The sequence below is a fragment of the Bicyclus anynana genome, chromosome 15, assembly GCF_947172395.1.
Source record: "Bicyclus anynana chromosome 15, ilBicAnyn1.1, whole genome shotgun sequence".
In the NCBI taxonomy this organism is placed as follows: Eukaryota; Metazoa; Arthropoda; class Insecta; order Lepidoptera; family Nymphalidae; genus Bicyclus; species Bicyclus anynana.
This window is the reverse complement of record NC_069097.1, coordinates 10612184-10626773: the sequence shown is the minus strand read 5'-3', so window position 1 is coordinate 10626773 and position 14590 is coordinate 10612184. Positions and strand designations below refer to the sequence as shown.

The following is a 14590-nucleotide window of genomic DNA, read 5'->3' as shown; positions in this document are numbered from 1 at the left end:
AAACAAATAGTTTACATACACAACCCACATCTCTATCCACAAGTAATTATACAAAATGTAGATGGGGCTAATAAAAATGATTTTCAAATTAAATTATCTAACAAAGTGCTTTTATACAAGGAAAAGAAAATAATGAAATAAAAAAAAAAACAAAAAAAGAAATGACACAATTACAATAAAAATTAAAACATATAAATAAATAGCAAAATTATTAATCGTACCGATGACCAACTTTTTAAATGTAGGTACCTACTCGACTGGCAAAAATTTCTATGTTTTTGAAGTGCTTATTATACGTCTGTGTCATTCTTACTATTGGTGACGGTTACCTGCATTTGTGCAGCACCTAGTAGTTGCAAACAGTTCATAAAATGAGGTCTGGCTATCACAGGCTGTGACTTTACTGGCAACGGTATGCACAATTTTGTTATTGCGCATACTGTTGATGTGAAATTTCGCGATGGGTCGGGCCGCTCGCCAGTTCCCTCCGTAAATGGGTCACAGACTATTTAGGTTCCAGCGAGACCCCTGTCCACATTAAGCGATGAACACACGGCCATCTTCTTGAAATAAGTTGTATACCTGTCTACCCATTATTATCTACTCGCTGATTTCCCCTGCTTTGCATGGTATTTTATATTGTCTTGTGTAGAATAATAATTCACTAACTCAATATAATATTATCATTTAGTTAAGTACCTGGAAAAGTGATAGCCCAGTGGATATGACCTCTGCCTCCGAATCCGGAGAGAGTATGTTTGAAACCGGTCCGGTGTATGCACCTCTAGTTGTGTGCATTTTAAGATATTAAATATCACGTGTCTCAAAGGGTGAAGGAAAACATCGTGAGGAAACCTGCATACCAGAGAATTTTCTTAATTCCCTGCGTGTGTGAAGTCTGCCAATCCGCATTGGGCCAATGTGGTGGACTAATGCCTAACCCCCTAATAGATTTAAAAATTTCCTTCCAATTAAAACCAAAATATCCTTAGCTCAGTCTCTTCTTCTTCCGTTATTGGATTATGCCGATTCTTGTTACACAGACCTAACTGATGCACAGCTCGACAAACTCGAACGCCTTCAAAATTTATGCATTCGCTATGTATATGGTTTGCGTAAATTTGATCACATTTCCGAGTATCATGCTCGTCTTAAATGGTTACCAATACGATTTCGCCGTCAGTTCCATCTTCTTTGCCTCTTGTTTTCTATACTTTATAACCCTCTGTCTCCTTCCTACTTGAAAGTTCGTTTCCGCTTTACATCGGAAATTGATCTTCTCAATCTACGTTCTCGAAGTGATAACCGTTTGGTCCTACCTTGTTCTAAGACAAAGTTTTATAGCAAGTCTTTTACTTCTGAAGCTGTCAAAATGTGGAATAATTTGCCGTCTTTTGCCCGTGCCAGTAATTCACTTGCCATTTTTAAGTTTCGTTTGAAACGACATTATTTGTCGTTGAATTAAAATTTTATTTTTTTTGAGCTCAGCAGTGAGCCGAATATGAGTTGATAACGATAAGTACCTATTACCTAGGTACATCTTTCTTGAATTCATTGTAATTTGTGTCTATATCTTACTAATATTTTATAATTCGTACTTGTGTTTTTTTTAATTGAAAATTTTATTAGGGTTACAAGTATTTAGTCTCTACAATAGATATATGCAAAGAAACAGTAAAACGCAGTGGTTATATACTCTTATGGAGCAGTTGTTGCTTATATTATATCGTTTATATGACACAGGACGCCCGACCCTCGGTCACCCTCGGTGGTTGGTTGGTGATATACGGTTGGTACTACATGCTAAGGTTGGCGCTGCAGAGGCTGAATAAAAAATATTATGGTCACTATGGGGCCATAGGCTACTTCTATTGTAGCGTATAAACGCTCGCTACGTTATGCAACTACTACTATTACACTATAATTATCTTGGAAAAAATAAAAATGTTCAATAACATGTTATTTTCCTTGTTTGCAGGCGGCTGTACCGGAGGGTATGACTTTTCCTGGTTCACTGCCAGACGTAGCGGAAAGGTGCGGACGATGGGCGCCGGATTCTCTGTCAGCATCTGCATCAGGAAGCTCTGACGAGAAGCCAACGACGCGGCGACCACGATGGAGGATAGTCCTGGCGGCGGTGGTCGTGGCGGCCGCGCTTGTGGCCGCTCTTGCACTGCCACTTGCGTTGGGCGGCGGCGGTCGCGCGACCGCCGAGCAGCGACTGACGACCATCAGGCGCATGTTACGCGACTCTCCGCTCGTCGACGGTCATAACGACCTAGCATGGAACGTTCGAAAATTTCTCCACAACAAAATTGGAGATTTTAATTTAAGTGCAGGTTTGGAAGGATTGGAGCCGTGGGCTCGCTCGCGCTGGTCGCACACGGATATCCCGCGGCTCAGAGACGGTCAGGTCGGTGCGCAGTTCTGGTCGGCGTACGTCCCGTGCGGCGCCCGAGACAAAGACGCTGTGCAGTTGGCACTCGAACAGATGGATGTCATTAAAAGAATAGTGGACATGAATGCTGCACATCTCGCTTTAGTCACTGATGCAACGGAACTGCTAGAGGCGCATCGCGAAGGAAGGATCGCTTCTTTAATAGGAGTAGAAGGCGGCCACGCCCTGGGTGATTCTTTAGCGGTACTCCGTGCTTTTTATAATCTCGGTGCTCGATATCTTACGGTGACTCATACTTGTGATACGCGATGGGCGCGTGCCGCTGGCACCTCAGGTGGACTCACAGAGTTCGGACGCGCCGTGGTTCGTGAAATGAATCGGCTGGGAATGATCGTCGACCTGTCGCACGCCGGCGAAGAGACAGCGCGCGACGCTCTGGAAACATCACAGGCACCCGTAGTATTCTCCCATTCGGGCGCCGCCGCGATATGCAACTCTTCTAGAAATGTGCCAGACGACCTCTTGCGTATGATTGCAGCGAACGGGGGTGTGGTGATGATCAATTTCTACGCGAAGTTGGTCTCGTGCGGCGAACGCGCGACAGTAGAAGACGTTGTAGCGCACATAAACCATGTGCGGAAGGTGGCCGGCGTGGAGCACGTAGGGCTAGGCGCGGGGTACGACGGCATCGACGCGCCGCCCGCCGGGCTGGAGGACGTGTCGCGCTACCCGCACCTGCTGGCCGAGCTGCTGCGAGACCCCGACTGGAGCGAGGAGGACGTGCGCAAGCTCGCGGGCATGAACGTGGTGCGCGTGCTACAGCACGTGGAGCGCGTGCGCGACCAGTGGCGGCGCGCCGCCGTGCTGCCAGGCGAGGAGAGTGCGGGCGCGCGCCGCGGAGACTGCGCGTACGGGCCCGCGTGACGCAGGCTGCGAGCCGCGCGCTTCCGCGGCGTCCCCACTGCTCAATATTGACATTTGTTGACCGTAGTTATACATGTATATTAGTGTCCAAATGTGATTTAGAGATTAAAGTAATCTTTACCTGACCTCGATGCACAAATTGTTTAGCTAATAAGCCGCGCGCGCTGGGTGGTTCGTCTGGACGTCGCCCCGCCGCTAACTCTTCTCCATCCACGCACACGAGTCACGACTTCGTTGACGAAAGCCCAACGCGATCCGCGATTTATATGATGTGAGCCAAGATTTAATAAAAAAAGGATTATAAAAATTTAAAAGGAATAATGTGTTTATAGAAAAATAAATATTCTTTATTTATAAAGTGAATTTTTATTTATTCCATCATGTCTTGAGTAACTATGAGTATATGCGATATCGCAGTAACCTATGAGTTACACAACATAGCTTTTGTATGGTAGGTATTTTCACCAGTCGATAGAATGCTGGCACATCGCTGGCACCATAGAGTAGTAATTGCTGGCACAATGCTGACCTTATTGGAAACTGGAAGCTCATAATCTGGTGCCTGCGTACTGCGTACAGAGCCTGACTTGTGTATACAGAGTGCGCTGCTGTCTTTTAGACATTAAAATCTTTTAAACTTTAATGAAGTAAAATCCTTATGTATTAAACAAAACATAGCCATAAGACTTATAATCAGGTGATGTACGATCACCTAATTATAAGTATAATTTCGGTATACCTATTCTACATCATTCACAATCCATATTTGGCTCACTGTTGAGCACGAGTCTCCTCTCAGAATGAGAGGGGTTAGTCTAATAGTTCACCAAGGTCATGCAATAGGCCCAATGCGGATTGGTAGGCTTTACACACGTAGAGAATTAAGAAATTTTTCAGCTATGCAATGCAGGTTTCCTCACGATGTTTTCCTTCACCGTTTGAGACACGTGATAAGGAGGTAATATCCACTGGGCTATCACGGCTCATTCAATAAACCTATTGCCGTTTAGAAAATCATAAAACTGACGCCCATCTGATGAGGATCAGCAAAGTGTCAAAAAACCAGACATGTGTGGGTCGGAGTCACCCACCGAGGGTTCCGTACGTAGGATCGTTATAAATAATTCAGAAATCGAACTGCGTAGTTTTTGCCGAGTTCTTCCCGAATTTCGGAGGCACTGGTTTATACGATTTGTTTTTAAGCCCAAAAGACTCCGGCTGTATCTACACTAATGTACCTATCTAATCTAGGTAGGTACATAATTGTACCTACTACCTAGTTAATCACACTGTTAATAGAAAGAGGAATGATTAGTAAATGTATCGAACAAACTCGAAAACTACTGGACTGATTTGAAAAATTCTTTCATCAATAGAAAGCTACATTATCAGGGAGTAGCACAGGCTATAATAAACGCCCTTATCCCATTACCCACGGAAATGGGAACTACGCGAAACCGCGAGGTTCAGCTAGTAACATATAATCTAGTTAGTAGTAAACTTACTACTAGTATAGTAAACAAAACTACTTAGATATCTAATGTTTTTTCTTGTTATTTATTCTTGCCGCCATCTACTTTTCACACGCCCGCCACACACTGCATTATTGGCATGGGAAGTAGCGAGGGAAGTAACTAGTAAGCAGAGATGTCGTATGGCCACTCAGACCAACTATTCTATAGGACCTGCCTGGCTAGGTGTTACTTTTCTGTCAAAGTATGATCAACGATCTAATGCGATTATAATGCTGTCTCTATTGAACCGATGTTAAATAATTGTAATCGTGTTCGTTGGTTACAGAGCTCCGTAAAAATACCTTTTTGTGTTTACCTATTTGCGGGAGTACAGACAAACAGAGCAACAGCACGGCAGTGCGAGGAGTATTGCGTGGCTGCGACAATAAATAGATAAATAGGTAATAAGTTTAGTTTTTGCACGAAAGAACTTACTTCTGTAGTCCGTGGTTGATTTATCCTCTGAGTTGTCACAATACATAAATGTCAAATTCAACTGTCAATTGATCGGTATGTCAACTGTCAACTGTCAAAGCCAGACGGGTAGACACCCAATTCAGACAGAAATTAATTTGCTATTTGCTTCACTTGACTTGTTTTTGTGTAATTTTAGTTATTAATCGTACTTAATACTTGTATTTTATTGGTTGTTTTGTTAATATCTACTTTAATAAACGTAATATTAGGTAAAAACAACACGTCATATCGTATCACTGATGTTGTTTAAGTGAATTTATGCAGTCATCTAGCAAATTCACACTCTAAGAGAGACTTGGTAAGCTAATTAATATTTTTTTGTGTACGGTATTTGCTCTCATAAAATCCCTAATAAATTATTTGCACGCCCGTTTCTTGTTTCTTGCATGCAGCCTAGTCTTGAAAAGAAGATGGATTCTCAACCAGGTTCGTTTACTTATGTAAATTGGACTCTATTGTATTGTATAAACTCCAAGAATCTCCTTTACTTACTAATTTTTACACACACATTTGCACTGTTATGTACCTATAAGATTCGCGCCTAGTCTCTAAGTGGACTGCTTACACAGTAGGTATGGGTATCTGAACTGAAAATTTTTCCATTGCTAATTATATTTCTGTATTGGAAAATCACAGTAAAATTATTTTACCAACCAAATATTATTAATTTACTCTATATTTACCTGATCTCAAAAAACTATACATTTGAATCTTGAATGTTTGAAACAAGTATGAATATTATTTTAATTAAATAATGATAATTTGTAAGTACAATAATTTAAATTTAAAAGTTACATTATTTTTGTGGATAAAAAGCTCCATGGTTAAAAAACTACTCATGAGCCAGATATCTTGGGTTGGATTTCCAAACTACAGTTCTTTTCATGTAGGATGCAGATGACAGTTCATTTCACTCTGTACCCATGCTATCTGAAAAACACAAATGTTTCACTTCATCCGAGAGAAAATTGGAATATTCATTACTTTGAATAATGGTAAAATTATCGTTGATAATCATATTTTTTTATATGTAAAGGGACATTTAAAAAACTTATCATTGAAAACTTTTAACTGTTATGGTAGATTTTATTGAAGTTACTTTAGGGTTTAACTTGTTTTTACTTTATTTATTTGTCGTCATCAACCCATATTTGGCTCACTGCTGAGCTCGAGTCTCCTCTCAGAATGAGAGGGGTAAGGCCAATAGTCCACCACGCTGGCCCAATGCGGATTGGCAGACTTCACACAAGCAGAGAATTAAGATAATTCTGTGGTATGCAGGTTTCCTCACGATGTTTTTCCTTCACCGATTAAGACACGTGATATTTAATTTCTTAAAATGCACTCAACTGAAAAGTTGGAGGTGCATGCCCCGGGCCGGATTCGAGCCCACAACTCTCTGTAATCGGAGGCAGAGGTCATATCCACTGGGCTATAATGGCTTTTTTTTTATTTATTTACTTTATTTATTAACAGATACATTTAATGAGTCAGTGACAACTATCTTGGAGCGTAAAGTCCGTGGCTGGTTAAGCGGAGTGATTGATGACATGCGGCGAAGCAGCCCCGTGCAGCAGTGGCTAGATTCACTACCGGCGGAACCTGAAGTAGAAAACCAAAATGGTGTCCCAACATTAGACAAAGAAAATCAAGATGAACAGAATACAGCATCTAATTCAGACACAAAATCAGATGAGAACAAAGCAGAAGAATCTGTAACAGAAAACACAGTGATAGAAGCAAACCATGATTATGGTGACAAAAAAGACCTAATTGATGAAGTCTTTCATGACGATAAGTCTTTAGATGTTCCTGAGAGTAGGGAGGTAGGGAAGAGAAAATCCTTAGAAAGTGCAGCACTGACGAGCACACCTAAAAATAGAAATGTGAAGAAAAAACTTCAAAGAGATAATTCTATTCAATCTGAAGGCTATGCATGTAAATTTAAAAATCCATTGTTCAGAGATCATTCCTTACAGGTAATAAATTTGTTATTTATTTAAAAGTAACTTGTATTGTTATGCCTTTAATGTTATTGTTTCATTCATTACTCATACAATGAGAGAAAAAAAACATTTTATCTATAAACTGTGTATCATATAATTATGGTAAAACTGCTAGAAAATGCCTCAAGACTATAAATTATGTTTTATTATGAATAAAGCTGTAAAAAAAAGTTAATATATAATATACCAGCTCTTTGAAGCATAACACTTCTGCTGTACCTAGCGAACTATCTTATATCGTCATGCAACCTGTGTGTGTATTTTCAAATTTGTCGTATTCTATCATGGATGTGTGTATGTAATGTTTCTGTTATTTTTTAGTCTGATGGCAGCGGATCAAGCGGAAGTTCCGTCTTAAATGTATTAGGAGCTAGAAAAGTTGATGCAGAAACCGTACTACTTGGTCTCGGATTTGGGCCAAGTGAGAAACAACAGAAATTACAAAGAATTCCAGATAGATTTCTAGTGCCATCGAAAGTAAGCCATTTAAATTTTTATTGTTATTTAATGATCATTAACCCATCAATATCAGTCAATTGATTCAATGTTCCACTGCAGTGGACCTATTTACTAATTTGGTCTTTATTGACTTATTAAAATAAACATCAATTTAACTGAAAAATGTCCTTTACCTATATAAACAAAATTTAAAAATTCATTTATTTCAAGTAGACTGAGTTTTTAAGCATTTTCTGCTAAGAAGAGCTGGCAAGAAGCTCAACAGTTTCACTTTTTAGTCTCAACAGTTGGTCTTTTAAAAACCTGTTTAGGTTAACAGTAGCCACCAGATGATGTTACATGGAATCTCATTTTCGTATATATCAACTTACATACTTCAACGTTAGCGAAATTAGCCTCAGGTCAAAGTGTTAAAGAGGCTGGTTTTAGAGCTACCCACTGCCACTATGGGGGTTAATGGACTTATAAGGTGTTTACCTTATGTGTCACTTTGACAATAAAGACAGATAAAGGTTCAAAATAAGATTACTGTAAATTATAATGCCTGAGTCAAATGTCTCAACTTAATCTCTGAAGCATAAGATCTTTAAAAACACTTTGTACTATTCATCATCATCATCATCATCATCATCATCATCACCATCATCATCATCATCATCATCATCATCATCATCATTATCATCACCATTATCAACTTTATTCGGCTCACTGCTGAGCTTGAGTCGAGGGTTGCGCCAATAGTACACCACGCAATGCGGATTGGTAAACTCTAAACTATTATGAAAAATAATTAATATGGATAAGTATTTATTATCAGTCGTAGTTGTGGCACTATCCTTATAATTGATCATTTATTAAAAACAATATTTGAATCTTATAAAAATTACCAATAATCTTATAAATGTTTTATCAAGAATGTGTTTATTTCAGCTAAAAGGAATTAGCACAGAACAGTTTATCAAAAATGAGCAACATTCAATGCGAATGCACGACTGTGGAATTTTTGGTTATAGGGGCCTTACTGGTAAGCCAATCATATTATCATATTATATACTTAATATAAAACTGTGGATGGGATTCTTGAAATAATATACATAAAATGTAAATAAAATATCAATACCTCTTCAATTCATTTTAACTAACAAAATAAGGAAACAGGAAAACATTGCATGTTGTTATTCAACTTAACATTGTAATTTTAATACTATAAATAAAAGGTATTTTGGAGGTCACAAAATGATTAATTCCATAACCTTATATATATAATACTTACTACCAGTAGACTGAAGATGCTCACCACAAAATATCTCGAGATGAGTATCATCTTGACAAATTTTGATGAATAGTGGTGGAATCGAAAAGCGATATTTCAACTCTGCTATTGGTCGACAATATGGCTTTTTCTCTTTAAGATATATGTTGTTGAAACATGATAGGCCTACAGAACTTGTTCTCATCATAAAATGGATTTCATATATTTTATATAGTATCTAAAGATAGGGCTACTTATGGTCTGGGCGAAGGGACTGCTAAATAGCTTAATAATGCTTAAAACTAATACATTCATTTGTACTAATACTACTAACAGAACACTGTACTCCTGTCTGCCGTTTTATGAAGCCGTTACCACCATTTTATCATAAAGCATACCAAGTTCCAGAAATTGCTGTGCAGTGAGTATTTATTTATACTATTAATTTACTAATATGCTTGCATGATTTAATAATTCAGAGCTGTATATATTGAGTTTGTAAGTATGTATATTGTAACTACTGAACCGATTTGGCTGAAATTTTAAATGAAGATTTATAATTTTATATCCTGGATTAACTGATTTAAATGGTTACTTTGTATATGGAATATCTCACAGTTCTCGCAAGGAAGCAAAGTAAAACGCAATTTTCTCTTTTATCGGAGTTGCGAAAAGTTGTCTATTAGAGATTTTAAAAAAATACCTTGAAACAAAAAAAAAAGTGTGTGTCAGCTCCGACGGCGACGCATGAATGGAATTTACTCTTTCAGATCGACTGTCTAAATAGGTGTTGTTGTCACTATGTCATACATACATATAGCATACACTACGTCTCAATACCTACGCCTGAAAAGTGAAAGGTGCGCAACTGAGGAGCAGCAGGCCGCGGCGTGCGCGCCCGCCAACAGCGTGCATTTCTTTTATACGGGGGGCTATATATGAAAAATCGATTCTTAAGGAGTAAACTCCAAAAAAAGATTTGGTTATTACCTATATGCATTTAATATTTATCAAATTTCAAGGTTATATCAATATTTGTAAAATCCACATGTGTTTATTTCCTTACTTTCTTTTGAAAGTTGAATATGCGAATTCAAAATTGAATGAAAATTGATTATACCCTGGAAAAACACATACTTGGGCTTCTTTTTATTCCAGAAAAATCCATGGTTCCCGTGGAATTTCACGGCGTTTTCCAGTTGCTATATAATGTTAAATAAGAATAATAAAAATAACATAATGTTTTCAGGGAATCCCCATGTTCCACCGTCGACAATTGTAGCTAAAATTATAGACTGTATCCTCCAAGACGACGTTTGCCGGGAGGAGGCGTTAATGAAAGCGCGCCACTCGATCGCTGACCTGCGCAGTTCGGGGGTGATTCAAGCGCACCTAGCGGCGAGATTACGAAGTACTTGATTTTTCAAATACCCTCCATTATGACCAAAGTTAATGAAATTTAATTTAAAACACACACCTATCCAAATGACACACAATAACAAGTATAATAAATGTAATTATTTTTCGCCAATAATGATGTAGGTATAGATAGGGTGGGTTTTTACTATTTCTGCTACAATATTAGTAGAAGATCCGAATTAGAAACGACCTTCACCCATCTGCTTAATGAATGAGAAGTGTATTATATCAAAGGACATGTCCCGAAATGGGCCTTTATTATTTTATTTTTTACCGAAGACAGAATTGTTGCTTAATAAACAATTTTCAGAAATTTTGAAACCAGCATTAATTAAATAAATAGTTCTATGTTTCGCTCCCTTGTCTACAAATTAAGGTTTTAAGCCCTATATTTTATGTTCCTTTAAGATAAAAATAATTTGTTCTGCTTCGTTGACACTCGGAATAAAGGCCCAGCCTCCATATAAATTTGGGACATGTCCTTTAGAATGTTAAAATATATGTTGCGTGAAACTACCACTCATGATATTTATTAATGGTTAATATTAGTTTTCAGGAAATTTTTATGCTCTACTAACTCGCAACATATTTTTTAACATACTAAATTTGATATAAAACACTAATCTTATATTAGACTATAAAAAAATTGTCATTTTTATCAACTAGATTCATATTTAAGATTAAATGCAGCGTGTGTTCACCTCATCCTATTTAAACATACACGTATTTTTGACATCCTTAGTGAACGGTGGGTTTACAAGAAAGGGTTCGATCCCCGTCTGGGCCGATTGAGTTTCTTAATTGACCCAGGTCTGATTGGTGGGAGACTTCGACCGTGGCTAGCTGCCACCCTAGAAATCGTAAGGGGTGTGGATTTTCATCCTCCTCCTATTTAGTTAGCCCGCTTCCATTTTAGATTGCATCCTCACTTGCTATCAGGTAGTCAAGGGCTACCTTGTAAAGAATTTTAAAAAATACGACGAATTAAAAGACAAGCAGTTCAACTGCTTTGATCTATTCTTTTATTAGGTATTTCCTTATAGTGATTACCTACTATTACTGATTCTCTACAACTTAATATTTCCTTGTTTGAGTGAACTCACGCACGCCATTGCAAATAATGATCTTTTTGTTAGCAATATTGTCCTTGGTTTCAAATCTTATGTAGAATAATAAGATGACATTCAAAATTGACATTTCAAACATGAAAATTACCAAGAATTGAAAAACAAATGATACACAAACAAATATGATCTTCGAGGCATTCTTAATATAAAATTGCTTACTATATTATTTAATTTAATGACGTAATACACTACCTGTTTAAAATTAGACTGATGATGAAATCTCACTTAAAATGTTTGTACTTTTGAAAGAATATTTATATTTTTTTTGAGGTAGGTACTTCGCTGTCAGTGCCCAGAACCACCAATCAAAATAATATAAGATGACGTAATACTTATTTAAAAGAAAAGGACGTTTATTTCAAAATTTTCTTTCTAAATATTAAATAAGTTCGGAGAAAAATCTGGCACAAATAATGTTTTTATTAATAAATATTGTAGGAGATACTTAATCAAAGATACTTAAATTTTTACTTAAAATAATATATTTTTTAAATACTTAATAATGCCAATCTATTCTTAGATATACTATATTTATTAAATAAATAATAACTCAGCATAATATCATAAATAAATGAAGTTGAAGATTCCTTAAAAGGGCTTTAGCTTCAGTCCTATTTATATTTCTATAGTGTAAACAATAGTTTCATTGTTTACTTCATGACTAATTCCTAGTGTGGTCACAACCCTTATATATGAGGAACACCACTAAAGGAAGAATTCCTACAGATAATGTAATGGTCAACTAATTAGGGACAACTGGTACTTAACGCAGTGCATGTTAATTAAGGCAAAGTTATCATTCTTTGTACTTATATTGTTTTTGAAACTAATTAAATATTTATGGCTCATTTAATTCACTGGCAATTTAAAAGATAAGCTGTTAGATAAACTATTCCTACGCAAGTGTTTTATTCGCTTTACTTTACGTATTTTTAACCGATTTCAAAAAAAAATATTTTATTTTTTTTCATTTTATTATTAAGAATCAATATCAATACGTGATTTTTTTACAAGTTAAAAATGTCAAGTATTGATCAAAAGTATTAATATTATTTAACTTTTTTGAAACCCAAGCAATACATACTTATTTGTTCCTAAATTTTTACACAGTTAATAGATTAAAAATTATAAATTCTTAAATTGATCCATGCTTGGATGTAAAACAGAAAATCCCTTCTTCAAAAATATAATCAGAAACGTATGGTAAGAGTATATAATTTTTATTTACTTATGAACATTAAATATATGTATGTTAGGTATCTAAAAAGAGCCGTGATAGCCCAGTGGATATAACTTCTGCCTCCGATTCCGGAGGGTGTGGGTTCGAATCCGGTCCGGGGCATGACCCTCCAACTTTTCAGTTGTGTGTATTTTAAGAAATTAAATATCACGTGTCTCAATCGGTGAAGGAAAACATCGTGAGGAAACCTGCATACCAGAGAATTATCTTAATTCTCTGCGTGTGTGAAGTCTGCCAATCCGCATTGGGCTAGCGTGGTGGACTATTGGCCTTATCCCTCTCATTCTGAGAGGAGACTCGAGCTCAGCAGTGAGCCGAATATGGGTTGATGACGACGAGGTATCTATAAATAATAAACCTAATTAGTTTACCACACAGTTATATTATGGCCAATCTAATTAGAAAATGCATTCTAATTATTATTAATTATAAACATATCAGAACATTTCTATGTATATTATATATAACGACACCGGAATGTGTTCCCTGTCAATGTTTATTATAATTACGTTACCCACATTAATTATACCCACAATATTAGAGTAAACAGTAAAATTTTTATAGTATGGTATTACAATTAAACTTTGTTATAATATTTTATTTGCTTGTAAATACGTATTTTAAAATGTCGTTAATTGTTAGTGTCATTGTTAGTTTAGTTTATATAATGTTGTAGACTTGGCTGTGTTAAGTCATAATTAACTATATTGAATGAGTTTTAAAATGATTATTAATTAATATTGTTTTATGTATATATTAAAGTAATATAATATTGACTAAAGTCGTAGTATTTTAAAGTCAATATCAATTTAGGTAAATTTTACTCGGAACAATTAATATAATAATGAAATATATCAAAATGGCGAAACTAGTGGTAATTAAAGAAACCGTTTCGGTTCAATTTTACCTAATAGTTAATTAAAATTATTTTGTGTGTTCATATAAAAAAAAAATGTTATCTATTCTTTTTTCTTCTTCTTCTCGTATCTGTACAATCTCTACAATATTCTTTATAATATAATAATTATAGAATAATCTGATTATGTCACTGTTTTTTTTGCTCTATTAGGTAAATGTATACCTACCCACTCTCTCTGTATTTTTATTACTTATTTATTCCGTATTTTTTACATAATGATATAGAAAATATAATATATTTATATGTATATCTTTTACAAATTAATTGGAAGAAAATCTACGAATAATATTTCCAAACAAAATACTTATCTACTATTATTTTATTATTCTATAGATTTCCTAGATATAATATTTACTATCTGACGGAATATAAAATATTTTTGCTAGTAGGTAAAATATAAGTACCTACGCCTTGTGCCTTATGCAAAAATGTTAACATATTAATCTATTTTAAAATAATATATTGTACCTACCTTTATATTATATTGATTATTTATATTGTTATCTTAGATTCATACAATAAGTACTTATATTTAAAAGTCACTTTCCGTAGTTTGCTCATTTTGTGTTACTTGAAAAATTGTTACATCTGCATAATTATCATTATAAGTTGATTTTATTCTTTGTTGATTGTGTGAATAATATGAGGATGCGATACAAAATATATTCCTATTTCTCGAAAATATTTGTTTTTATTACGTCAATTAGAACCCTGCTGATTTTTAGTTAATTAGTAGGTAGGTATATCTATGATTATTAGTCAGTTAAATATAAATAAACATAGTAGTCAGTTGTAAATATTAGTTTATTTAGTTACAGTTTTTACTTGAAATCGCAACGAAAGCTACGACATTTA

At 35.7% G+C, this 14590-nt stretch overlaps 2 protein-coding genes across 5 annotated transcripts in view; both read left to right on the top strand.

Moving 5' to 3' along the window:
* The window catches only part of LOC112043171 (dipeptidase 1-like), a 30482-nt gene extending 26809 nt beyond the window's left edge, over positions 1–3673 (top strand). The window contains exon 2 of the mRNA XM_024078473.2: positions 1979–3673. Coding sequence (XP_023934241.2) covers positions 1979–3322 — 1344 coding nt within the window. The 3' untranslated portion in view covers positions 3323–3673. The remainder of the gene's footprint in view (positions 1–1978) is intronic.
* A 1685-nt stretch (positions 3674–5358) lies between these two features.
* Positions 5359–14417, top strand: LOC112043172 (uncharacterized). 4 transcript variants are annotated; one of them, XR_008251509.1, is made up of 7 exons: positions 5359–5611; positions 5706–5739; positions 6790–7292; positions 7641–7796; positions 8709–8802; positions 10280–12832; positions 13156–14417. XR_008251509.1 is itself a non-coding variant. In XM_024078475.2 (7 exons), the coding sequence occupies exons 2-7, from the start codon at positions 5724–5726 to the stop codon at positions 10314–10316; spliced, it is 891 nt and encodes a 296-aa protein (XP_023934243.2). In that variant the 5' UTR covers positions 5359–5611; positions 5706–5723; the 3' UTR covers positions 10317–14417. The 4 variants fall into 4 exon arrangements, 3 of the variants coding, with proteins under 3 accessions (XP_023934243.2, XP_023934242.2, XP_023934244.2); XM_024078475.2 differs by adding an exon at positions 9367–9451 and having other exon boundaries at positions 10280–14417; XM_024078474.2 differs by having other exon boundaries at positions 10280–14417.
* The last annotated feature ends 173 nt before the right edge of the window (positions 14418–14590 follow it).

What these genes read in the sequence shown, in the direction of transcription:
- LOC112043172 (XM_024078474.2), top strand. An exon ending in GATTTCTAGTGCCATCGAAA is followed by an intron (nt 7,797 to 8,708) that starts GTAAGCCATTTA and finishes TGTTTATTTCAG; the next exon opens with CTAAAAGGAATTAGCACAGA. An exon ending in TGGTTATAGGGGCCTTACTG is followed by an intron (nt 8,803 to 10,279) that starts GTAAGCCAATCA and finishes TAATGTTTTCAG; the next exon opens with GGAATCCCCATGTTCCACCG.